Source organism: Nycticebus coucang, chromosome 3 (genome assembly GCF_027406575.1).
Source record: "Nycticebus coucang isolate mNycCou1 chromosome 3, mNycCou1.pri, whole genome shotgun sequence".
NCBI lineage: Eukaryota > Metazoa > Chordata > Mammalia > Primates > Lorisidae > Nycticebus > Nycticebus coucang.
Genome location: NC_069782.1, coordinates 122,224,194 through 122,251,644, shown reverse-complemented (window position 1 = coordinate 122,251,644; position 27,451 = coordinate 122,224,194). Strand labels below are relative to the sequence as shown.

Here is a 27,451-nt window from a genome sequence, read left to right as displayed (position 1 = left end):
AGGCTTTAGGCTAGTATGGATTTTTTCTTTTTCTGGGTTAAATTATTATAATTAGTACTTAACTGATTCAAATAGCACATGTATATTATATATTTTGAAAATGAATAAACCCAAAAGCAAAATTTTATTAGAAATGAATCCTATCTTAATAGAATCCCCCACCCCCTACTAAAACATATTTATTGTTTAAAAGTTTGAGCACAGACTCAGGGCATTTAATTTATTTAAAAAAAAAAAAAGTCCACACTAAAACCTAAAACCTAAATCATTAGCAAAGCCAGTCCTCATAATCAAACTAATACATTGAATTATATTAAATCTCTCAGGGAAAGTCTGACTTCATGTTTTACTTTTTATTTTTTATTTTATTTTATTTATTATTTATTTATTATTTTATTTATTTTATTTTATTATTTATTTAGTTTTTATTTAAAGAGGGACATTTCTTTTTTTCTTTTTTTTTTTTGTGAGACAGTCTCACGTTGCCCTCGGTAGAGTACTATGACATCACAGCTCACAGCAACCTAAAACTCTTGGGCTCAAGCGATTCTCTTGCCTCAGCCTCCCAAGTAGCTGGGACTATAGGTGCCCGCCACAACGCCCAGCTATTTTTGGTTGCAGTTGTCATTGTTGTTTAGCAGGCCTAGGCTGGGCTAGAATCCACCAGCCTTGATGTATGTGGCCCGGCGCCCTGCTCACTGAGCTATGGGTGCCAAGCCTTCATGTTTTATTAATACTTAAAAAAAATAGTTAACATGTTTTGAGGACTATTATATTATGAAAACCACTGAGAAATAAATAATGGGATTACAAAAAGCGGTCAAAATTAAGATTATTTAAACTCATGATTGTTTTATACATTCACATACCTTCAAATCAAGATAATAGGTTTATCATTATTTTGTTTCTTATTATAGATAATCTAAATTACTTATGAAGGAGTTTAACCAACAATATCATATGCCTTTACTCAATGTGTGGACATACCCAAAACTCCACTGTTCAGCTTTTGGAAATGTGATAATTAAACCAAGTATAAAATAATCAGGCATAATTCCATTAATTTTGTTAGATATTATGGTCATTATTTTTCTGGATATTTAATGAATGAGAATCATATATACTGCTAAAAACTAACAGGTTTTATTTTTTATTAAACATGTAATTGTACTTACACTTATGACAATTTGGCAAAATAGTTTTAACCACTTTATTTTATTACAATATACATGAATATGAAAGAATGAGGTTAGACAATATAACCTGAAATTTTTGGAAACCTCAAAAAACACTTCAGTTATTTTTAAAAGATTCAGCTTCACCAACCCCTGTCATTTGGCTGTTTTAAAGGCAATTTTCTTTAAGGTAAATCAGCCAAAATCATTGTTTACATTGAAACATATAGGACACAGTTTTAGCATTTAAAATTTTTTTTTTTTTTGACTTTTGCTTATTCTTTTTCTGTCTTTGTTTTTATGCCTGAAGAGTTTTTTTTTTTTTATTGTTGGGGATTCATTGAGGGTACAATAAGCCAGTTACACTGATTGCAATTGTTAGGTAAAGTCCCTCTTGCAATCATATCTTGCCCCCATAAAGTGTGACACACACTAAGGCCCACCCCCCTCCCTCCATCCCTCTTTCTGCTTCCCCCCCCCATAACCTTAATTGTCATTAATTGTCCTCATATCAAGATTGAGTCTCTTTGCTGTACTAACACAGGACTCCCTCTTAAAAGCAATACTTTGTTGTCGATAGTTGAGAATAAAAGGGATCTGGTCACCAAAAGGCAACTGTCATTACTCCCACTTAAGTCATTATTCATTACCATGTATCTCAATTAAGAACTATTTCACCATAGTACAAAATAGACTATTTCTAACAAGATTTACCCTTAATAGAAATCTATGCAAGAAGAAAAAGGAAGCACCCTCTACATGTATACAGTGTCTTGATTAATTATTTAAAGGAGATTTCTCCTTTATTTGGCACCCTGAAAAATTTTCACATCAAGACAATGCACTCCAGTAGTACTGAGTATCAGGTAAAGGATACGACTTGATTTAGGAAAGCCTCCAAGATGGCCTCCAAACATCCCCACCTCCATACCCTTGTATAGTCCCCTACAACACTGTACCAAAGTTGGTCTATATGACCAATGGGATAACATGAAAGTAGTGGTATGTCACTTCTAAGATTGGGTTATAAAAGATATTATGGCTTCCATTTTGATTTCTCTCTTGGATCACTCTGGGAGAAGCCAGCTGCCATGTCATGAAGACTTTTAGGCAGCCTTGTGGAGCCCATGTGGCAAGGAAATTTTGCCAACAACCATCACAGAAACAAATCCCCCATCTTCTGTCAAGTCTTTTCAGATGACACCACGCCTCACTGGTACCTTCACTAGAACCTCATGAGAGACCTTTTGCCAGAAATACTGAGCTAAGCCACTTCCAGACTCCTAAGACTGTGAAATATTTAAGCAAGTGTATTATGCAGTGATAATTAACTATTACAGTCAGCACTCTAAATAGCTTTCCTCGCAACGGACCCTGAAATCAGTGATAAACTAAAGAAATTTCCAGGAAAGAGACTATTCAAGAAGTGAAAAAAGCAGAGAGGGAACAAGAGTAAGCCAATCAAATGTGCCATCTCAGGCAAAAAAAATAAAAAAATTTAAAAAGTCCCTAAGAATGTAGGCTTTTGCCTGATTCCATTCTGCAATGTCAGGGTATGTTATACGAGTACCTCAGTGTTGACCCACGCTAGGAGAGGAATCTAAGCTTTTGTACACCCACACACCACAGCTAACTTCAACTCTGGTAATATAGTGTGGGGTTGGGTAAGAAACTATCAGGCACTTTTAGCTTTTATTAAAAGGCACCAAAGGGATCTGAGCTGAGCACCAACCATAAGAGAAAAACTATTATGAAGACAGGATGGGGTTCCCAGACAGATCATTTTTTAGAAAAAAAGCTAAGGATCTAAAAATTATTTCCTTAAAATTTCTAGCCCAGACCCTCTTAGAAAGCCTTCATTTATGCTTAAAATGTCTAGGGCAGTAATTCTCACACCATATTAGGCATTCATTAAATACACTCAGAAATTCATTCTGTACGTCTTTAAGATGCTTGGTAGATTATCAGAAAATTCCTATGGATGGCTAGGTGTTCGGTATTCTGAGAAAAGACAAATCCTAGGCTCAAAGTTTAGGATGTGGCCAGCTAAGAAAATTCACACAAGCATTTAGGATTTCTCCAGGCCTGAAAATTGATAAGCTATGATAAGCTATCAATTGTGGATATAGTTTTTCAGCATTTTCCAAAGATAATTCTACTTATTTTCCCTTTATGAACCACTCATATTTGATCAAACAGCATAGGAATGCTACCTTTTGGTCACAGAGTTCTATTGGCTAAAATGAAATTACAGTCAATAGATCTATTCCTTGAAATTATACATATTAATATAACCCTTTTATAATAATCCTTCTAACATTTACTGAGTGCTGTTTTACACTTGGTACCAGACCAAGTACTTTGTTATTTATATTGACTCTAATACCCAATAGAGCCTTAGAAATTGTTAACCATATTTTGCAAATGAGAAATTCAACTGGAAGAAAGTATGAGAAAAACTTGATATCAGCGTAGGCAAAGATTTTACAAAGAAGACTACACTGGCAATCACAACAATGACAAAATAAATGGACTTAATTAAGCTAAAAAGCTTTTGCACAGCTAAAGACACACAATTAAAGCAAACAGGCAACCTTCAGAATAGGAAAAGATATTTGCATATTGCAAATCAAAGGGTTGATAATCAGACTCTATAGAGAACCCAAATTAATCAACAACAAAAAAGACCAAACAATCTTCGGAACCTTTTCCGAAGACCAATGGCCAACAAACACTTGAAAAATGATCACCATTCCTAATTTTCAGAGAAATACAAATCAAAATCACCTTGAGATATCACCTAATCCCAGTGAGAATAACCCATATCACAAAGTCCACTTATATGAAATGACCAGAAGAGGCAAATCTATAGAGACAGAAAGTAAATTTTGTGGTTACCAGGAGCTAGAGGAAGAGGAAAATAGGGAGTGACTGCTAATGGGTTAAGGTTTTTTTTTTTTGGGGGGGGGGAGGGCATTAATGAATAGTTCTGGAATTAGTGGTGATGGTTGCACATGCTTATAAATATGCTAAAACACTGATTTGTATACTTCAAAAGCATATGGTTTTTGGTATGTGAACTGTATCTCAATAAAAGCAGTTATTTTAAAAAATTGATAACTGAGTAAAAAATAAGAACAATGTAGGGTGGAATAAACATACATAAAAGTAACATAACTATGATGCAATCAATAGCATAAAGGCAAGAAGAGATAAATGGAAGTATTCTACTACAATATTAACCTATACTACACTTAATATATATAAAGTACATCACTTGAAATTAGACTCTAAGTAGAAAAAAAGTCAGTGCCTTATACAAAGTGGATATTTCACAAATGTTTATTGTATGAAGATTTACAGCTATTTGGGCTCATTATGATCAACCATAAGGCCTAAACACATACATGGCCTTTTAAATAATACAACTATATAAATATATATACATAAGTATAAAACATACTTACCAAAACTGAATAAATATGCAAACATCGGTAAACAGGGGAAAAATCAACAAGATCCTGAACAGTTAAGACCTGAAAAATAAAATCATTTTTTAAAAATCATAGGTCAAACTATTAATCCACTATTAGATAATGTAAAGACAGACAAGGACATTTATGGACTTGGTTTTGTAATATTTATTCAATTCTCTAATAGAAAGCATGTAATACAAAAACTTTTTAAAATTTGTTTTGCCATTTATTTGATAGTTTATAGTATGTTTATTACATTGGTAACTGTTTTATAAGGTAATAGAGAATACTGTACATCTTTAAGATGCTTGGTAGATTATCAGAAAATTCCTATGGATGACTAGGTATTTCATTATAGGTATTTCATTATTGCTGTAGGTAAAATGATACACGGGATTTATGGTTTAGCTACAAAGTTCCTTCTCTCAGGCAGCTAAGTCATATGACTGCAGTCAATTGTGGGCACCATTACTATTATTTTATGAACCACTAAGAAAGAAAGGACACAATCACTTGAAACTATGATACCATCTATTGCAGCCCAATTCATAATTGCTAAGTCATGGAAAAAGCCCAAGTGCCCATCGATCCATGAATGGATTAATAAATTGTGGTATATGTACACCATGGAATATTATGCAGCCTTAAAGAAAGATGGAGACTTTACCTCTTTCATGTTTACATGGATGGAGCTGGAACATATTCTTCTTAGTAAAGTATCTCAAGAATGGAAGAAAAAGTACCCAATGTACTTAGCCCTACTATGAAACTAATTTGGGGCTTTCACATGAAAGCTATAACCCAGTTACAACCTAACAATAGGGGGAAGTGGGAAAGGGAGGGGAGGGAGGAGGGTGGTGGGTAGAGGGAGGGGGATTGGTGGGATTATACCTGTGGTGCATCTTACAGGGGTATTTGCGAAACTTGGTAAATGTAGAATGTAAATGTCTTGGCACAGCAACTGAGATAATGCCAGGAAGGCTATGTTAATCATTGTGATGAAAATGTGTCAAATGGTCTATGAATCGAGTGTATGATGCCCCATGATCATATCAATGTACACAACTATGATTTAATAAAAAAAAAAAAAGAAAAAACTAACATAAAAAAAAAACTATGATACCATCTATTTTAAGATGTATCCTAAATTCTGAAATGTTATAATGTAAAAAATGTACCCTATAATTGACAAAATATAGAAGTTTCTCAAACCTGAGAAATACATAAGCCCTTCTTAAAGAAACACATTTCTATTCTCATGAATCCCCAAAATGAACTTAAAATATTTATATTACTCATTAGGTGAAATGATATAAATAAAATACAGTACAGTGTAATAGTAAAGCAGATCTGAGAAAATAGGAAAACAACCAAGTTACTCTAAGAATAAGGATTTGGGGATAAGGCACGATGGTAATGCTCCTAGCAGTTAAAGATGCACAAAATAAACTAGGGAAAATTGAGGTAAAAAGACTAGATGGTCTATTTTCGCCCTTCTGAACTTCAAAGGGGAAAAGAATATAGGGATCCTCCAAATATTAACAAAAAAACAAAAAATGAGATTTTAAAAACATTTATTTCATTTCAAGGGAATACTCAGGACACATTAATCCTACTTAATGCAGCAAGGCATTTTTTTAACTGTTTAAGGCTGTTCATTTGTCTGTATTCAGTACAATAGTAGACATCTGCCGTATATACATATGTATAGACCATATATACAGTACATACATGCACATATATGTACAGTCTCATCCCTAGACATACAGCAGAAATGTACATAGTGAACACTTAACTGTTACCCCATCCATACAGGTGGCCATGAGCATACATTCACATGGTTCAATTAAAAGTTCTTACTATGCCCCAATTAGGTTCTTACTAAAAGAAATTAAAATTTCATTGACAAGGCAAAGATTATAAACAAATAATTGAGAATAACTAGGCTAGAACTTAAAAGCTTATAAACAAATAATTGAGAATATCTATGATAGAAACTAAACTCAAAATGAATTCAAAAAGAAGATAAAAGGTAGGCTCGGGTGGCACCTGTGGCTCAAAGGAGTAGGGCACCAACCCCATATGCCGGAGGTGGTGGGTTCAAACCCGGCCCTGGCCAAAAACTGCAAAAAAAAAAAAAAAGGTAGGCTAATGGAAGACTTTATGGAGAGAATTTTAAAAATAAGAGAATAAATTTGGACATAGACAAAGAAAGTAAATATTTAAGGATAATTTCAAGGTTTCTAGATTTATTAGAGTTTTTAAAATAATAAACTTTAATCATATTGCAATTACTTTGTAATATCTCAGGACCAATTAAAAAAATGTGGGCTATCCAGAATTAGGTCAGATGGCAAGATTAATACATTATAAAATAATTTTGTCATAGATAATTTAAATATCACTACAAAAAATTATCACAGATAATTCAAATGACCACTACAAAAAAATTATTAGACAAACTTTTACTGGCAATTAGGGCAGAACATGTAGGATATACTATCTACAGCTTATAAATACAATCTACGGTATATTCTGCTTATATGTCAATTATACAGTCTAATCCATCTCTAATGGAGATGACTCCATTGCCCTAACAGCTCATTACATTTTCGATGACATTGTCAACCTGAAATAAAACTATATAAAGTCAAATCTCCAAGCAAAAGGATTTACTGAGAATAAACAAATAGGATTATAATCCAGGACATATACACAGATGGGGGTAACCTCAGGCATGTCCAGAGAACAAAAGAAGGTTAGGATTTTACTGGAGAGAGAGGAGTTTTGCAAATTGTTTTGAAAGTTTGTTCCTGAGTGCCAGCAGTTGCTAGGTAGGATTTTTTTTTTTTTTTTTTTTTTGCAGTTTTTGACCAGGGCCAGGTTTGAACCTGCCACCTCCGGTATATGGGACTGGTGCCCTACTCCTTGAGCCACAGGTACCACCCTGCTAGGTAGGACTTTTAATCACAGGAGTCATAGTTAGGTCCCTGCAGTTACAGTTTAGCTTTATGAGACAGTTTTGGAAGACAAGTGTTCATGTAAATAAGTGACCAGCTATCCTTGTCTGCTAGTTGTCCTTGTGTGACTCAGGAATTAAGCTATAGTTTAGAAAGTTTCCTTGTGAAAGATCCTGTTATTAGGCAAATCATGCATGAAAGCCATACCTTCATAGCTTTCTAGAGCTTTATATTGTCAGCGTTTGACCCAGATGACTTCATCTTATTTCTAACAACTTTCACAACGTAAGTTCAATTTGCACATAGGAAGACTCAGAGTCACATAGATGTGCATTACAATACAAAAGAAAATTATCTAAAAATAGATAAAGAAACCCCATCACCTCCTCTTCATTCTCATCTTCTTCCTCAAGTGCCTGTTTCAATACAATTTCATTCCTTCCTTCTGGAATTCTATCATGATTTATACACCTAATCTTCCCAAATTTCACATTATTTTGCTTCTGCAGGGAAACGCTGAAGGTTTTCTGATGCTGTGCCTATTTTAGAGAGAGAAAAATTCAGATTATTTCAAAATTGATTATTATCAAAATTGGTTCAAAAAATTTGTTCATCATTTCAGAACACTGAGCTCTAAAGAGACAGTGCCGGGGGGTGAGAGCTGGACAGGCACTGAGCGACTCTGTGCCTCACTGAGGAAAAATAACTAAACATGGATAAAGAAGATTCTAAGAAGCTGAGAGGCAAAATGTCATCATATGCATTCTTTGAGCAAACTTTTCAGGAGGAGGACAAGAAGAAGCACCCAGATGCTTCAGTCAACCTCTCAGAGACGTGGAAGACCATGTCTGCTAAAAAGAAAGGAAATTTTGAAGATAAGGCAAAGGCAGACAAGGCCCGTTATGAAAGAAAAATGAAAACCTAATATCCCTCCTAAAGGGGAAACAAACAAACAAAAAAAATTCAAAGATCCCAATGCACCCAAGAGGCCTCTTTTGGCCTTTTTCTTGTTCTGTTCTGAGTATCACCAAAAAATCAAAGGACAACATTCTGGCCTATCCTTTGGTGATGCTGCAAAGAAGCTGAGAGAGACTGTGTAATAATAATTCTGTGGATGACAAGCAGCCTTACTTTAAAAAGGCTACAAAGCTGAAGGAAAAACATGAAAAGGATATTGCTCCATACCGAGCTAAAGGAAAGCCTGATGCAACAAAAAAGGGAGTCATCAAGGCTGAAAAAAGCAAGAAAAAGAAGGAAGAGCAGGAAGAGGAGGAAGATGAAGATGAGGATGAAAAGAAGATGATGACGATGAGTAAGTTGGTTCTAGAGCAGTTTTTTCTTATCTATAAAGCATTTAACCCCCCCGTACACAACTCACTCCTTTTAAAGAAAAAAACTGAAATGTGAGCTGTGTAAAATTTGTTTTTAAACTGTACAGTATCTTTTTTTGTATAGTTTAACACACTACCCTATGTGTCTTTAGATAGCTCTGTCTTGCCTGGTACAGTATGAGGGTTGTAAATTGGCATGGAAATTTAAAGCAAGTTCTTTTGGTGCACAGCACAAATTAGTTATATATGGGGATGGTAGTTTTTTCATCTTCAATCGTCACTGATGCAGCTTATACAAAATAATTGTTGTTCTGTTAACTGAATACCACTCTGTAATTGCAAAAAAAAAAAAAAGCAGCCGTTTTGTTGACATTCTGAATGCTTTTAAGTAAATAAAAATGTTTTATTTAAAAAAAGTGTTCATAATATTTTATCTTTTTAATATCTGTAGGTATATAATCTGTGGGATGCCCTCTAACTTCTCTAACTTATTGAAATGCTTACTCAGATCACTGATTTCAGCCTTTCTTTCCTAATTTATAAATTTAAAGGTATAAATTTCCCTTTAAACACAATTTTTGCTACATTCTACAAATTATGACATGTCATATTTTCTTATAGTTCAGTTCATTAATACATTCTGGTTTCAAATATAGTCTCTTTTGTCCCAAAATTTTACAAAAATTCTTTTTCTTTTTGACACAGTCTTACTCCATCATCTTGGCTGGACTCCTTTGGCATCATCGTAGCTCACAGCAACTTCAGACTCCTGGGCTTGAGAAATCCTCTTTCCTCAGCCTCCGGAATACCTGGGACTACTATTTAGGACTACTATGCCTAAACAGTTTTTCTATTTTTAGTAGAGATGGGGTCTCATTCCTGCTCAGGCTGGCCTTAAAATAAACTCAGGCAATCACCTGCCTCAGCCTCCCTGAGTGCTAGGATTATAGGCGTGAGCCACCGCGCAGTCAAAATTTTATTTCTTAATTTTTAAGCACAGAGGGATTTTCAAGTTATCTATTTGTTGCTGATTTCTGAGATAATTCCAATGTAGTCAGAGAATATACTCTGTATTATTTCAATCCTTTGAAATTTACTGACATTTACTTTATGGACCAGGATATAATCGATTTTGGTATGTGCTCTTGAAAAGTATATATTCTGAAATCATGAGATGTAGTATTGCATACATGTCAAGTAAGGCATGGTTATTTATCATACTCTTCAAAAGCTCTACATCCTTACTAATATTTTTGTCTGTTGGCTCTATTAGTTAAGGAAAAGAGTATATTAAAATCTCATATTATGAGATTTATCCATTGCCATACTATATCTATATTTCTCCTTTTAATTCTAACAACTTTTGCTTTAGATATTTTGAGACTATGTTATTAAATGGAAACATACTTAGAATTATTTTCCTAATGAGGTGCCAGCCCCATATACCAGAGGTGGTGGGTTCAAACCTGGCCCTAGCCAAAAACTGCAAAAAAAAAAAAAAAAAACTATTTTCCTAATGAACTGGACCTTTTATCAGTACAAACTGTTTCTCTTTCTTACTCTAATAATGCATTTTACCTTAAAGCCTTTTCCATATTAATACACATACATCAGCCTTCTTTGGTTAGCATTTGCATTGTATATATTTTTCTATCCTTTCATTTTCAAACTTTCTGTAAGTGTATATGTAAGATGTATCTCCTGTAAGAAGCATAATTTAACAGAGCTTTTAAATCCTTCAATCCCCTTCCTAACATACATGATATTGTTGTTTTGCTGTAATTCTCTCTATATGTAAATACCACACGTTTTTCTTGTATGCATTCAATAATCTGTAATCTTACCCCAAATATGTGCCCTTTCCATTGACTTCCTGTATTTCTGAGTTTCTGTGATAATTTCCTTTATGTCTGAAAAACACTAACATTTCTTTTAGTGTAAATCTATTGCAGATAAACTTTCCAGGTTTTTGTTTGCCTGAAAAATATCATTTCACTTCTACTTCTAAAAGATTTTGTTGAGTACAGAATTATAGGTCAGCAGATATTGTTTATCAGTACTTCAAAAGTATCATTTCACTGCCTTTTGGCTTCCACTGGTTCTGTCGAGAAGCTAGTCATTGGTATTATTATTGCTCTTTTGAAGAAACTGTATTTTTTCCTCTGGTTGCTTTTAAGATTTTTCTTCATATCTTTAATATTCAGCATTTTACCAGTATATGCCTAAGCATGGGTTTTTATATTTATCCTGCTTAGAATTCACAGCCCTTTTAAATCATGAGTTCAGGATGTATCCACACTGTTTCTGCTCTATTCTCTTTTCTCCTTCCTAGGACAATAATTGCATATGTGTTAGAATGACATTTACATCTTATCTAACATTTTAAAGGTTTTTCTGTACTTTCCCTCCTTTCATCTGCCTCAGCTTTATTTGGGTATTTTCTTCTGACTTATCTTCTGCTTCATTAATTTTCTCTTAAGCTGTGTCTAATCCATTCTGCCACCTATACAGTGTTAACTTAGTAATGTATTGTTAGTTCTAGAATTTCTAGATGATTTGGTTCACAGTTTCCAATGATCTGCCAAATTTCTCAATTTTTGTCTTGTAATTCTTTGAATATGTTAATTCTAAAATTCTTGTCTAATATCCATTACTTGGTCTATTTTTTCTCCTCATCCTAGAGTTAGCTACAGTATACCTCTCTTCCCATGATTCAGGTCAAATATCGATTAAATAATTTTAATGATCTGTGATTTAGAGCACTGTCAAATTCTGGAAAAAAATACTATTAATCCTTCTGTAAAGGGAAAACCAGATATGTAAATTTTAAAATATCAGAAGATTAAAAAAATATGGTATATGCATGAATATAAGTATGTTGCCTTAACTCCAATTACTTAAGTGCAGAGGGAAAACATGTTTAGTTTTCTGAAGGCTTGAAATTATATAGAACCAACTTTTGGAGTTGGCATATTGCATGTTGACAAGCGGAACTGTTTTACTCTTTGGCCATGCTCCCAACTTCCTGAAATGAGTTGAATACCTCACAGAAGAAATTATGGCATTAAGTTGCAAGCTCATTTTATTTAACGCTGAAAATGCCTATAGTTGGTGAAGACTAAGAATGCAAAAGCTGTTACCCCACAACTGATCACTGACAAAAAAACAACATTTATACAGGTAAAGAAGTTGAAAACCCCTATCCTTCCCTTTAGGCATTTTATTGATACTTCACTATCAGAAATTCATTACCAGATAGAAAAAAATTGGCTTATTTCTGGAATTCTAATTTCCTTACACTGTGTATTAATGGGATATTCCCTCTGTTTTGATGGTCTGACTGCAAGTACTTTGCTTGGTCAGCAGGTAGAAAGGACACCACTGCCTCTTTTAGGTGAATTCTCTCTAAGGCATACATGACTGCTAATCAGACCTTCTCTAGTCTCAGGTAATAAGAACATGTAAATCATAGAAATCTGGCCCTCCTCTTACCCAGACCTGGGTCCTAGCTGCCTTCCGGAGACTTGTATTTAAGAAAATTACTAGAGGGCGGCGCCTGTGGCTCAGTGGGTACAGCGCTGGCCCCATATACCGAGGGTGGTGGGTTCAAACCCAGCCCCAGCCAAACTGCAACAACAACAACAAAAAAATAGCTAGGCATTGTGGCAGATGCCTGTAGTCCCAGCTACTCGGGAGACTGAGGCAAGAAAATCGCCTAAGCCCAGGAATTGGAGGTTGCTGTGAGCTGTGTGACACCACGACACTCTACCAAGGGCAATAAAGTGAGACTATGTCTCTAAAAAAAAAAAAAGAAAGAAAGAAAAGAAAAGAATGGTTCAGGCTCGGCACCCATAGCTCAGTGGTTAGGGCGCCAGTCACATACACCAGGGCTGGCAGGTTCAAACCCAGACCAAGCCAGCTAAACAATGACAACTACAATAAAAAGGTCACCAGGCATTATGGCAGGCACCTGCAGTCCCAGCTACTTGGGAGGCAGAAGCAAGAGAATCACTTAAGCCCAAGAGTTTGAGGTTGCTGTGAGCTATGATGCCACAGAACTCTACCGAAGGCAATATAGTGAAACTCTGTCTTAAAAAAAAAAAAGAAAGAAAATTACTATCCTTCCTGTATTGCCACCATCAACCTACTCACCAAACTAAAAAAACAAAAGCAGAAATCCCTTTTTTCCTCTGTGTCCAAACTAACTTTTTCAATGACTTCCTGTTCAGAGAGTATAAAATCATTTATGTAGAAAATTGCTTCCAAATTGTGTGAAGTATAAAACTAACATTCCACAAAGCAAAAACAGATGTTCCCTTAAAAAAAGGTTCTATGCTCTAATGAGTTACATAAATATTACATACTATCCTCCTTCTAGGAGATTTACAATTTATAAGAAATCTGTTTAATTTTATTTAACCCAGGTTTCCAAAACTTATTTGACCATTTAGTACTTTTATCTCCCTTAAAGAACAATATTAAAATGTATGCCAAAGAATATCAAACACAAAATATTAATGCAAAATATTTAGAATTTTAGATTTTTTACTACTATTTAAACATTAGACTACTCATAGTGAATTCACCTCTCATATTAGAATAAAACTCTCCCTAGAGAATCTAAAATTCAGTTCTAAATTCATCTTTAAAAATAACTTTTTTATACCGCTGAAGTTAGGTACAGTGCTAGATTAAAGGCAGGCAAAAATGAATGGGACAAAAATCCCACTTAAAAAATGCACAATCTAGTTAAGAACATTAAAAAATATAATTACAGGCTGGGCACGCTGGCTCACTCCTATAATCCTAGCACTCTGGGAGGCGGAGGCAGGTGGATTTCCTGAGCTCACAGGTTCGAGAACCAGCCTGAGCAAGATCAAGACCCCATCAATAAAAAATAGCTGGGCATCGTGGAGGTTGCCTATAGTCTCAGCTACTTGGGAGACTGAGGCAAGAGAACTGCATGAGCCAGAGAGTTTGAGGTTGCTGGGTGCTATGACATCACGACACCCGATCGAGGACGACCAAGTAAGACTCTGTCTCAAAAATAAAAAAGCAATTACAACATAATGTGAAAAGTACAATAATATATGCACTGAGAAGCAAGTAACCATCTCTTGCTGGTAGCAGTGGGATGGGGAATAGCAGATTTCCCAGACAAGTGTATATGCTTAAACCAGCTCTTGAGAGAGAAAGCAGGAACTCATCACACTAAGAAATCTAAAAGAACAGAAGACATTCAAGTTAGAGAAAACAGCTTGTATATTCAAAAATCTGTAGGAGATATGATACTACTATAGCCCAGGAAGAAGATGGAGTATTAAGAGATGAGGCTGAGAAACTTAGATTTAGGTAAAGGGTAACTGGGAATCATTGAAGAGAAATAATGTGGTTTTATCGGCATTTTAGAACAATAACAAGGAGGAGAAAAGACCAGAGATAAGAAAAACTGATTTTATTTAACAGCCCAGATATGTAGAAAGGAGAAAACTCAATCTACAGATATTTATAACTAGAATTATAGTTACTAAGTAGGACTTAGCAACAAATTAAAGGTATAAATATTCCTGAAAAGTCTAAAGTAAAATACACCCCAGTTTCTGGCTTGTCAAGACAGGAGATACTATTACCTGATACAGGAAATATAAGAAACACATATTTAGGGAAAAGATAATGAGTTTGGTTTTAGAAATGCTGGATTTTGTAGTAACTATAAGATATTCAAGTAACTATATAACAAGTAAGTCCACAGGATAAAGAGAACACCCAAGAAAGGGAGCTACTCTGCAAAGTACTAAGTTTTTACATTTATGCCACCTAGCAAATTCCAGAAACAAATTGTGACTCTGCCAAACTGACCACAGTTTATGAGAAACTCTAGAAGACTTCTAATACTCAAAAAACACATACACCACAAGAAACTGAAAAGTAACCAGAAGGGACACCATTACATAACAAAACAACTTTTCTTATCAAAATGTAGGGACTCTAGCTCTCACTATAAGGAAATTCTCCTCAACTCTGTGAAATATACTTAGTAAAGGAGAAAATGTGAAGAAAAAAATTTCCATAGAAGGATAAGGAAAATTTCTGTATGAAACATTTATGTTTAAATTGCTGAGGTAAAGAGTTTGATTACTTTTATAAGAAAAAGGTGATGGTGGATCAGGGGAATCTATTGCCTTCCAGAATGAAATTCTTATAAAACTCAAATCCTAGGGCCAATGACTTGGTAAATGCCTTAAATGGAAAGAGTCCAAAACTGGTTTATGAAAAACAGATCAAAAGATATACGTTTAATATTGAAACTCTTAATTAAAATATATAATGGAATATGGACATTAAACTACTGTTCACATTTTTCATACTGAAAATATTTACTGCACTATTGTACTTTTAGCCCCCATGGCATGTACAGAATTCCATGGCCAAAGGTAGAAGAAAAAGTACTAAAAACACTGTACTGTTGAAGGCAAGAATGCAACGGTAAAGAGTTATCCGATGAGAAAGACACTCAGAAAGACACTCACTGACCAGAAGCCATTAGTCAGAAAGACTTAGGAACCAAAGAAATGGGAAGTGCTAAGGGATGGATCTCTTATGCCCATTCTATCATAAAAAGTGTCAACAGTAGAAAAGAATAATAATAACTTCAGAGGATAACTATGAAATCCACACTTTACTCTAGCTTAAAAATGAACTCATATCCTACTTTTGGCTTCTGCTTACTTAGTCCTCTTCCCCGGGACTTTTCTACACGTGAGAATTCTCTGGGATAATCTTTGTTTCTAGATTCAGAACCTCTGGATTGTTTCCTTAAACTTTGGCTCTGAATATTACTCTCTTCACCTTCTTAGTCTTTACCTTTTGCAGGTCAGATAGTTGATGATGACATTCCAACCCACTGGTCTATACTTCTTCCATTTCTGTTCCTATACTATCACCCACGCTAACCATATTCCCATAATCATAATGGTAAGAAAACTTCCATAGGCCTAACTTTCATAGAAGCAAGAAGTACAAAGTTTGGCTTAAGTTCTGTTTTGTAGCTCCTGTTCGTTTATAGCAAATAAAGATCTTTTTGTCAACCAATTATTTAACTAAGCTAAGCAAAAGGTATTAGCAAAAATCATGTGAAAATTGAGTCTTTTATATAGCCCATTTACAGATAAGCAAGAGTTAACCTCAACCAAAAATAAAAATTAACAAATTTCAAAAAACATCATCACACATCCCAAATCCTATATTATCACTATACATATAGTTTTTATTTTTATTAAACTGATCCTAGTACAAAATTTTCAAAATCTATATAACCTCAAAGTAAATAATTTATTAAACAAAGCAAATTCACAGAATAGCCAGACACAAAGGGTCACATATTATATGATTCATTTTTACAAAATGTCCAGAACAAGTAAATCCACAGAGATCCAATACAGACTAGTGTGGCTGCCAGGAGCTGGGAGTAGGAGGTATGGGGAGCAATTGTTTAATGAGTATGAGCTTTGCTCCTAGGGTGATCAAAGTTTGGAACTAGACAGAAATGTTGACTGCACAAGAACTGTACTATGTCTGAATTGTTTACTTAAAATGGTTAATTTTATGTGAATTTAACTTCAATTAAAAGATTAGTAGAGTATACTATTGTGCAAAGCTGATACACTTAATAGAAGTGTAATAAAGATTATCTGATTTAGAGATAATCCTTTAAGCAACAGTGAGACCCCGATTCGTGAAAAAAAATGGAAAAACCCAGCTGGGCGCCGCAGCGAGCGCCTGTAATCCCAGCGGCTTCCGGAGGCTGAGGCAGCGGGGTGCCCGCAGCCCGAGTCTGAGGTTGTGGTGAGCTACCACGCCCACTGCACTCTGCTCAGGGGCATAGGGTGGGACCCTGTCTCAAAAAAAAAAAAAAAAAAAGTTAAAGTAGAAAGATCAATTCATATACTGAATTTTAATCTCTATTTGACAAGTCTGTTATAGGTGTGCTTGTTTAATGAGAAAAATAAAATAAAAGCTTCTCTAAAATAGGTCAGGTGTAGCAGTTCATGCACTTTGGAATGCTGAGCCAGGAGGATCACTTGAGGCCAGGAGTTTGAGATCAACTTAAGCAATACAGTGAGACCCCATCTCTATAAAAACTTTTTTAAAAATTAGCTGGGAGTGGTGGCACCTAAAGTCCTAGCTACTTGGGAGGCTAAGACAAGAGGATCACTTGAGCTCAGGACTTAAAAATTACAGTGAGCTATAATGATGCCACTGCACTCTAACCTGGACAATAAACCAAGACTCTTATTTCAAAGAAAAGAAAAAAATTGCAATACTTGAGAAAAACTTAGGCATTAAAAATGATAAGAATGAGCAATGCAAAGACAAAAGAAAGACATGATGAGTACCGTTTATTTCTATCATATTGCGGTTAAGAGTTTCAAATGCTAATTCTTAAATATTTTATTTTTATTTTGAAATATTAAGGGGTTATAAATGTGTTTGTTACATGGCTTGAGTCAGGGCAATAAATGTGCCCATCACCTGAATAGTGTTCACTGTACCCATTAAAATTTTAATTAAATTATAATCATTTTAAAAGCTTTTCTTTTAAGGGTAATACTCAATATGATGAGATTTCTATTATTAATATTTATGCACCCAACCAGAATGCGCCTCAAATTATAAGAGAGACTCTAACAGACATGAACAACTTGATTTCCTCCAGTTCCATAATAGTTGGAAATTTCAACACTCCTTTGGCAGTGTTGGATCGATCCTCTAATAAGAAGCTGAGCAAAGAAATTTTAGATTTAAACCTAACCATCCAACATATGGATTTAGCAGACATCTACAGAATATTTCATCCCAACAAAACTGAAAACACATACTTCTCATCAGCCCACGGAACATACTCCAAAATCAATCACACCTTAGGTCACAAGTCTAACCTCAGTAAATTTAAAGGAATAGAAATTATTCCTTGCATCTTCTCGGACAAACGTGGAATAAAAGTTGAACTCAGTAACAACAGCAATCTGCATACTCATACAAAAACATGGAAGTATAACCTTATGCTGAATGATAGCTGGGTCAGAGATGAGATTAAGAAGGAAATTGCCAAATTTTTGGAACAAAACGACAATGAAGACACGAATTATCAGAACCTCTGGGATACAGCAAAGGCAGTCCTAAGAGGGAAATTTATAGCACTGCAAGCCTTCCTCAAGAGAAAAGAAAGAGAGGAAGTTAATAACTTAATGAAACATCTCAAGCAACTGGAAAAGAAAGAACATTCCAACCCCAAACACAGCAGACGAAAAGAAATAACCAAAATTAGAGCAGAATTAAATGAAATTGAAAACAAAAGAATTATACAACAGATCAATAAATCCAAAAGTTGGTTTTTTGAAAAGGTCAATAAAATAGATAAACCTTTGGCTAACCTAACCAGGAAAAAAAAGAGTAAAATCGCTAATTTCATCAATCAGAAACGACAAAGACAAAATAACAACAGACTCCTCAGAAATTCAAAAAATCCTTAATGAATATTACAAGAAACTTTATTCTCAGAAACCTGAAAATCTGAAGGAAATAGACCAATATTTGGAAGCACGTCACCTTCCAAGACTTAGCCAGAATCAAGTGGAAATGTTGAACAGGCCTATATCAAGTTCTGAAATACCATCAACCATACAAAATCTCCCTAAAAAGAAAAGCCCGGGACCAGATGGCTTCACATCAGAATTCTACCAAACCCTTAAACAGGAACTAGTACCTATATTACTCAACTTGTTCCAAAATATAGAAAACGAAGGAAGACCACCAAACACGTTCTATGAAGCAAACATTACCCTGATCCCCAAACCAGGAAAAGACCCGACAAGAAAAGAAAATTATAGACCAATATCACTAATAAATATAGATGCAAAAATATTCAACAAGATCCTAACAAACAGAATCCAGCAACACATCAAACAAATTATACATCATGACCAAGTCGGTTTTATCCCAGAGTCTCAAGGCTGGTTCAATATATGTATATCTCTAAGTATAATTCGGCACATAAACAAATTAAAAAACAAAGACCATATGATTCTCTCAGTTGATGCAGAAAAAGCTTCTGATAATATCCAGCATCCCTTCATGATGAGAACACTTAAGAAAACTGGTATAGGAGGGACATTTCTTAAACTGATAGAGGCCATCTAGAGCAAACCCAAAGCCAATATCGTATTGAATGGAGTTAAATTGAAATCATTTCCACTCAGATCAGAAACCAGACAAGGCTGTCCATTGTCTCCACTGCTCTTTAACATTGTAATGGAAGTTTTAGCCATCACAATTAGGGAAGAAAAGGGGATCAAGGGTATCCATATAGGGTCAGAAGAGATCAAACTTTTGCTCTTCGCTGATGATATGATTGTATATCTGGAAAACACCAGGGATTCTACTACAAAACTCTTACAAGTGATCAAGGAATACAGCAGCATCTCAGGTTACAAAATCAACATTCATAAATCAGTAGTCCTTATATATACCAACAATAGTCAAGCTGAAAAAACAGTTAAGGACTCTATTCCATTCACAGCAGTGCCAAAGAAGATGAAATATTTGGGAGTTTATCTAACAAAGGATGTGAAAGATCTCTATAAAGAGAACTATGAAGGCGGCACCTGTGGCTCAGTGAGTAGGGCGCCGGCCCCATATGCCGAGGTTGGCAGGTTCAAACCCAGCCCCGGCCAAACTGCAACAAAAAAATAGCCGGGCGTTGTGGTGGGCTCCTGTAGTCCCAGCTGCTCGGGAGGCTGAAACAGGAGAATCGCGTAAGCCCAAGTGTTAGAGGTTGCTGTGAGCCGTGTGACGCCATGGCACTCTACCCAAGGGCAGTACAGTGAGACTCTGTCTCTACAAAAAAAAAAAAAAAAAAAAAAGAGAACTATGAAACTCTAAGAAAAGAAATAGGTGAAAATGTTAACAAATGGAAAAATATACCATGCTTATGGCTGGGAAGAATCAACATTGTTAAAATGTCCATACTACCCAAAGCAATATACAATTTTAATGCAATCCCTATTAAACCTCCACTGTCATACTTTAAAGATCTTGAAAAAATAATACTTCATTTTATATGGAATCAGAAAAAACCTCAAATAGCCAAGACATTACTCAGAAATAAAAACAAAGCAGGAGGAACCACGCTACCAGACCTCAGACTATACTATAAATCGATACTGATCAAAACAGCATGGTACTAGCACAAAAACAGATAAGTAGATGTCTGGAACAGAATAGAGAACCAAGACATGAATCTAGCTACTTACCATTATTTGATCTTTGACAAGCCAATTAAAAACATTCAGTGGGGAAAAGATTCCCTATTTAACAAATGGTGCTGGGTGAACTGGCTGGCAACCTGTAGAAGACTGAAACTGGACCCACACCTTTCACCATTAACTAAGATAGACTCTCACTGGATCAAAGATTTAAATTTAAGACATGAAACTATAAAAATACTAGAAGAGAGTGCAGGGAAAACCCTCGAAGAAATCGGTCTGGGTGGGTATTTTATGAGGAAGACCCCCCTGGGGAATTGAAGCAGCTTCAAAAATATACTACTGGGACCTGATCAAACTAAAAAGCTTCTGCACAGCCAAAAACACAGTAAGTAAAGCAAGCAGACAGCCCTCAGAATGGGAGAAGATATTTGCAGGTTATGTCTCCGACAAAGGTTTAATAACCAGAATCCATAGAGAACTCAAACATATAAGCAAGAAAAGAACAATCCCATTGCAGGCTGGGCAAGGGACTTGAAGAGAAACTTCTCTGAAGAAGACAGGTGCACAGCCTACAGACATATGAAAAACTGCTCATCATCCTTAATCATCAGAGAAATGTAAATCAAAACTACTTTGAGATATCTTCTAACTTCAGTAAGATTAGCCCATATCACAAAATCCCAAGACCAGAGATGTTGGCGCGGATGTGGAGAAAAGGGAACACTTCTACACTGCTGGTGGGAATGCAAATTAATACATTCCTTTTGGAAAGATGTTTGGAGAACACTTAGAGACCTAAAAATAGACCTGCCATTCAATCCTATAATTCCTCTACTATGTATTATACCCAGAAGACCAAAAATCACATCATAACAAAGATATTTGTACCAGAATGTTTATTGCAGCCCAATTCATAATTGCTAAGTCATGGAAAAAGCCCAAGTGCCCATCAATCCACAAATGGATTAATAAATATGTACACCATGGAATATTATGCAGCCTTAAAGAAAGATGGAGACTTTACCTCTTTCATGTTTACATGGATGGAGTTGGAACATATTCTTCTTAGTAAAGTATCTCAAGAATGGAAGAAAAAGTATCCAATGTACTCAGCCCTACTATGAAACTAATTTATGGCTTTCATATGAAAGCTATAACCCAGTTACAACCTAAGAGTATGGGGAAGGTGGAGAGGGAGGGGAGGGAGGGGGGAGGATGGGCGGAAGCAGGGTAATTGGTGGGATTACACCTGTGGTGCATCTTACAAGGGTACATGTGAAACTTAGTAAATGTAGAATATAAATGTCTTAACACAATAACTAAGAAAATGCCAGGAAGGCTATGTTAACCAATGTGATGAAAATGTGTCAAACGGTCTATAAAACCAGTGTATGGTGCCCCATGATCACATTAATGTACACAGCTATGATTTAATAAAAAATAAGTAAATAAAAATAAAGGCTTTTGTTATTGAAAATTTCAGTCACAAACAATGGAAACATTAATATTATGAACTCCCACATACCCATCCTTATCTTCAACAAGTAATATTTTAATATTCTTGTTTCATCTATACATTTACTCATTCACTCTATACATACCCCAATTATTTTTTATAGTTTCCTCTCAAGATATATATTGAAATACAAATCTTTGATGTAAAATTTTGACACTTTTATCATGGCATAGATGCAAGATTTTTATCTCCCTAAAACTCCCTTCTTGTCCCTTCCCAGGCAAACTCCCCATGCAGAGGCAACTGATGTTTGGATTTTTTTTCATCTTAAGTTAGTTTTGCCTCTTTTCCATAAAATAGAATCACACAGTTTTTGTCTTTTTCTGTTTGATTACTATGGCTCTATATATCTGTGAGATTCACATATGTTGTTGTATTATCAGTAATTCACTTCTTTTTTATTGCTAAGTAGTATTCACTGTAGGAAACTTGTGTATCCATTCTTCTTTTGATAGCCATTTAGGTTGTTTCCAGTTTGAGGCTAATTGTGAACAAATCTTCTATGAACATCATAAGGCCATGTTTTCATTTCTCACTAATAAAAACCTATGAGTCAACTGTTGACTCAAAAGGTAGGTATATTAACTTTTCCTTTTTTTTTTTTATGTGAGAGAACAAACAACCAAATCACAATATCTGAATTTGTTAAATATAGCCCATCTTGTACTTGTGTCCCACACCCAAAAGGCATGCCAAACACCCCTACATTGTGCCCATTAAGTGGGAGCGCACCAATCTCCCTCCTCCCCTCTTCGCCCACCCTCCTTCCCCCAGCCCCCAACTTGAGTTTTAAAAACTTGAATTTTTACTTCTATGTGGGAGTACATAAACTTTTCAACTGCTAAATATTTTCCCCATTATTTGTCTTTTATTGTTGAACTGTAGGGGTTTTTAATTCAAAGTTATTACTTTTAAATTGTTTTAAAAAGAGAACAGGGTGGCGCCTGTGGCTCAATGGGTAGGGTGCTGGCCCCATATACTGAGGGTGGCAGGTTCGAACCTGGTCCCAGCCAAACTGCAACAAAAAATAGCCAGGCATGGGGCGGGGGGGCGTGCAATCCCAACTATGGGAGGCTGACGCAAAAGAATCGCTAAAGTCCAAGACTTGAAGGTTGCAGTGAGCTGTAATGCCACAACACTCTACCGAGGGCAACAAAGTGAGAAGAAAGAAAAGAAAGAAAGGAAAGAAAGAAAAGAAAGAAAGAAAAAACAATTTAGAACCTTAGCATATAAAGGTTCTCACTTGCCTCCGTGGCTGCCACTTTTTAGCTAATTTTCTTTCAATTTTGGCTGATAATAAAAGATAATGTAACAATATATGTGGAGAAGACCATTGAGAATTCAGCTGGTAACTAATGAACTAAAATTAGATTGACTTTACTTAAATAAGGAAAACTATAAACTCAGAGAAAACACTGACAAAATCCATTCAAAGCAAGAACAGGAAAAATAAGAAAAATATAAAACTAAACAAAATAAGCATTTATGTAAATTAAAGAAGTAATCCTTAGATATATTCTACATCACATATTATTAAATAATATTTGACATATTCTATACCATATATTATTAAATAATGTTAAAATAAAATTCTCTTTATAAATCTCACCTGTTTCATTGCTGTTTCACCTATTTTGTCAGAATGTTTTCGAATACTTTCCAAAAAGTCTTTGAGATCAGACATGGAGATTTCTTTAATATCTTCACGGAGTTTAGGAAGATTTTCTATCATTAGCTGACAAAATCGGTATTGACTAACCCGGGGAAAGTACACATTCTCTAACTGTTCCATAGTTTTTAAAGCAGAATAATACCTGCAAGAAGTCAAAAAGTAAACTCTGTAAAAAGTTCTTATCACATTAACTTTACAAGTCCAAATAATTAATCAGTCAAAAAGGACATAGTTATAGTTAAAATAAGTACAATTAGTGTTTATTTTTATTTACTGAGCACAAACTATGAATCACATGAATAAGTTGCAGGCTGAAAATTCATGGCATATAGTAATATAAAATTTCTTTATTTCATCTAAATCTATAACATTAAGAACATTATCGGCTGCTTGCCATCATAGAGCTTGTAGCCACTCCTTGTTCCATACTATTTCAACTGCAGGTCTGTACTCTGCATCACCGATCACGCATGAGGGACTTCATGCAACATTACCCATAATTAAATTAAAATTCTTTTGGTCCTATGGTGTCTGGGCAAGCAATGCTGTTAATTCAGTGCTCCATGTCATAGCCCAAATCCCATTTTTGTAAAATCTTTACCCCTAGGTATATGCTACCATTTTGTCTTTGGTGTCCGTGGCAGACGTTGCTAACTGAACACAGAATCTTTCCCACTGATCCTAGATGCAGTCTCAGAATGTGGTCTTCATAATATTACACAATATTCCAGTAACAATGGTTACTACTAGTTTGGAGCTGGCACAGTTAGTGAAACTGTAGTATGCTACAGTTTGGGTATTTGTTCCCCCAGAGCCTATGCTGAAACTTGACCCCAATATTGAAGTTGGGGAGTGTTTGGGTCATGAGAGCTCCCCCATAAATAGATGAATATCCTCCCTGGGAAAGGGTAACAAGTGAGATCTCACTCTACTAGTTCCCACAGAACTGACTGTTACAGACAGCTGGCATTCCCCCTTCTCTCTCACTTCCCCTCATTTGCCACATGATCTTTTGTACACATTGGCTCCCATTGGCCTTCTGCCATGAGTGGAAGCAGCCAGAGTCTCTAACCAGGTGCCCAGTCTTAAACCTTCTAGTCAGCAGAATTACTAGCTAAATAAACTTCTTCTCTTTATAAATTACGCTACCTTATGTGTTCATTATAGCAACACTAAACAGACTAAGGACAAAGATAATGTCCTAAAGCTTGGTCAGGTCTTCTGATGGATTCCAGACACACATAAGTGAATGACACAGCCTCTCCCCTTTAGAAATTCACAATAAAAAAAAAAAAAAAAAAGAACATTATCACAGTTATCACAATACCTTAAATGAATATAGTTTCACATTTGTAAATTATAACATTCAGTTATTTGATATATGATTCCAAATTATCTCTTTCATGACAATATCCATCTATATACTCCATTACATAACACAGACTCAACTGTAATTAAAGTAAAAATTTATTTAACTTTTGGGCAGCGCCTGTGGCTCAGTGAGTAGGGTGCTAGCCCCATGTACCGAGGGTGGCGGGTTCAAACTCAGCCCTGGCCAAAATAAAATAGTAAGTCAATAAAATAAAATGAGAAAAAAAAATGTATTTAACTTTTTTGGGAATATTTTATAAAATTAAGGCAATTAGAAATACTAAAGTGTCACAAAAGCTAGGTGAAAATCCATTGGTAGAGTATTTTGAAATTCAACAAATATGCACTAAATGCCTAATGTTTGTAAGGTACACATGCTGGGTATAGAGCAATTAGTAAAGTATAGCCTTTGTGCTAGAGAAATTGACACATACTTTCATATATTGCGTATAATTTAATTTTCTTTAGACTTTTATGAGGTACATTTCTATGGCATATATTACAATTAACATTCTATGGATGAGAAAACTGAAACATAGAGAAAGAGTATATAATTTGGGAAAGATACCATAATTAACTGGTAACAGGACTGAGACTTTTCAAACTGTCAGTTTCACCAAAATCCCCTTGAAAGTTAGGTAAAAGAGTTTTAAAAATTAATCAAATAGTATTCTATACCTTTCTATTGAATTGGCTGATATTAAAAATGAGAAAAGGGGCAGCGTCTGTGGCTCAGTGGGTCGGGCACCAGCCCCATAAACCAAGGGTGGCAGGTTTGAACCTGGCCCCGGCCAGCTAAAATAGCAGTGGCAATTGTAACAAAAATAGCTGGGTGTTGTGGTGGGTGCCTGTAGTCCCAGCCACTCAGCAGGCTGAGGCAAGAGGATCTTTTAAGCCCAAGAGTTGGAGGTTGCTGTGAGCTGTGACGTCACAGTACTCTACCGAGGGCTACAAAGTAAGACTCTGTCTCAAAAAAAAAAAAAAGAGAGAGAGAAAGCACAATTTTAATAAATAAAAAAGCAATACAAAAGTTGAAAAGATAGTATATTCAAATGCTATTTAAAAATACTGTTATTTACTAGTTTTCTAGCACAAATTTTCCAAGACGATATATTTTGCAAATTGTCACAAAATATTACCACTAACTTCAGACCATCCAAGTTATCTTGATTACTGCAAAATCATAAGAATTTTTAGAATATAAACAAAACATACATTTGATCAGAAATTAAGATATTTAAATGATGGTATGGGTGACAGAGATGTTACAATGATTTTGATAATGCCTAAGATTAGATTAGATTAAAGATTTAGATGAAGTAAAATAATAAGTATAAGTATAACCCAGTAATATTTTAGATGGAATAAATCAGTATAAGTATAACCCAGTATACTTATAATTAGTATAACCCAGTAATATTTTAGATGGAATAAATCAGTCAATAGCCAAACTGTGCTATTATACCCTGGACTATTTCCTGACTTGATTTGAACTAGGTATATCCTCAAAGTAGTCTCTCTACTACAGGTATGTTTTCTGAAAATTGATAAGTAATGTCATAATGTATTTGAAATCATAAGTGATATATGCTAAATGAAAAGTAGTTTTTGCAACATAGAGATAGTCAACTGACTTCACAGCTCAGCTCTGCCACCGTTCACGCTGCTCATCCCTACCTCCCATCCTGATGCTCCGGTGAGACATAATGAGAGGCATGAGACATCACAAGACCTACCCATAAATTCACAGCCTAGAAATATGTGGAGTTAGTGCGAGTGGGTTGAATGCCTAACCAATGAGAAAAGAAAACAAGAAGATAAATTCTCCTTTCCTCTTCCTGAACAGAAGGTCCTAACTTACAATAAAATATACAACCTCCCAAAAGGTATTTGAAATTAAACAATATCAAGCAATGGCTAACTCGACAACTCACCCTCATGTCTGCTCTCCCAAATTTCCTGTCCCATTTCCCTTTCCCTCAAACTGCAGTTGAGAGAGCTTCCCTGGGATAATATTCTCTAAAAACGTAGTAAAATGTAAGACCATACCTCAGGCTCTACTTTCTGGAAAATCCAGGCTAACATACCCAGAATATTTACATATTTGGCAGAAAGAAGAACTTAGAGGCCAAACTTTGGACCCTTTCTAAAATTTAGCCACAAATCTCCTAAGTCCTACCTGGTTCTAAATGCAAGCACAGTTCTGCATCATAATAAATTACCATTTCTCTTCAGGTACATACAATGCCATTTCTAAAAACTGCATCCATTATCCATAACTACTGGAAAAATACAAAAGCTGTAACAGTTAAATAAAAAGCACCTATGATCTGATACTAACATATAGTAATTATTTCATCAACATTTGGCCACATTGCCATCTAGTCATGTATCTCCATTTCCAATTCTGTCGGGTTCTATTTAAAAGTATATAACAGAATTGAACTTATAAATAAAATCATTTAAAAACAAATTATTACCCTATTTGTAAGTCTGATATCTTAATGTAATAATGTCCTTATTTAGAATTTGAAGTTTCTGATTTTTTATTTGTTATAATGTTAAATGTCCTATATTAAACCTCTGACAAAATGTCTATTTTTATAAATGTGAGACACTTCAAAAAATGTGTGTATCATCGCTTAATGGAGAAATGTGAAGATCCTAATAGTTCCCCGGCTCA

General features: G+C 35.1%; 1 protein-coding gene across 5 annotated transcripts in view; it reads right to left on the bottom strand.

Annotated features, from left to right (window-relative positions):
* Window positions 1-27,451, bottom strand: part of EXOC6 (exocyst complex component 6) — a 232,339-nt gene that overhangs the window by 123,432 nt on the left and 81,456 nt on the right. For 4 of the 5 annotated variants that reach the window (XM_053582721.1, XM_053582723.1, XM_053582722.1 and 1 more), the window contains 3 exons: window positions 23,335-23,539; window positions 7,995-8,150; window positions 4,643-4,711 (listed from right to left, as the gene is read on the bottom strand). In XM_053582721.1, the coding sequence (XP_053438696.1) occupies window positions 4,643-4,711; window positions 7,995-8,150; window positions 23,335-23,539 (430 nt within the window). The remainder of the gene's footprint in view (window positions 1-4,642; window positions 4,712-7,994; window positions 8,151-23,334; window positions 23,540-27,451) is intronic. The other variant, XM_053582724.1, reaches the window with a different exon arrangement.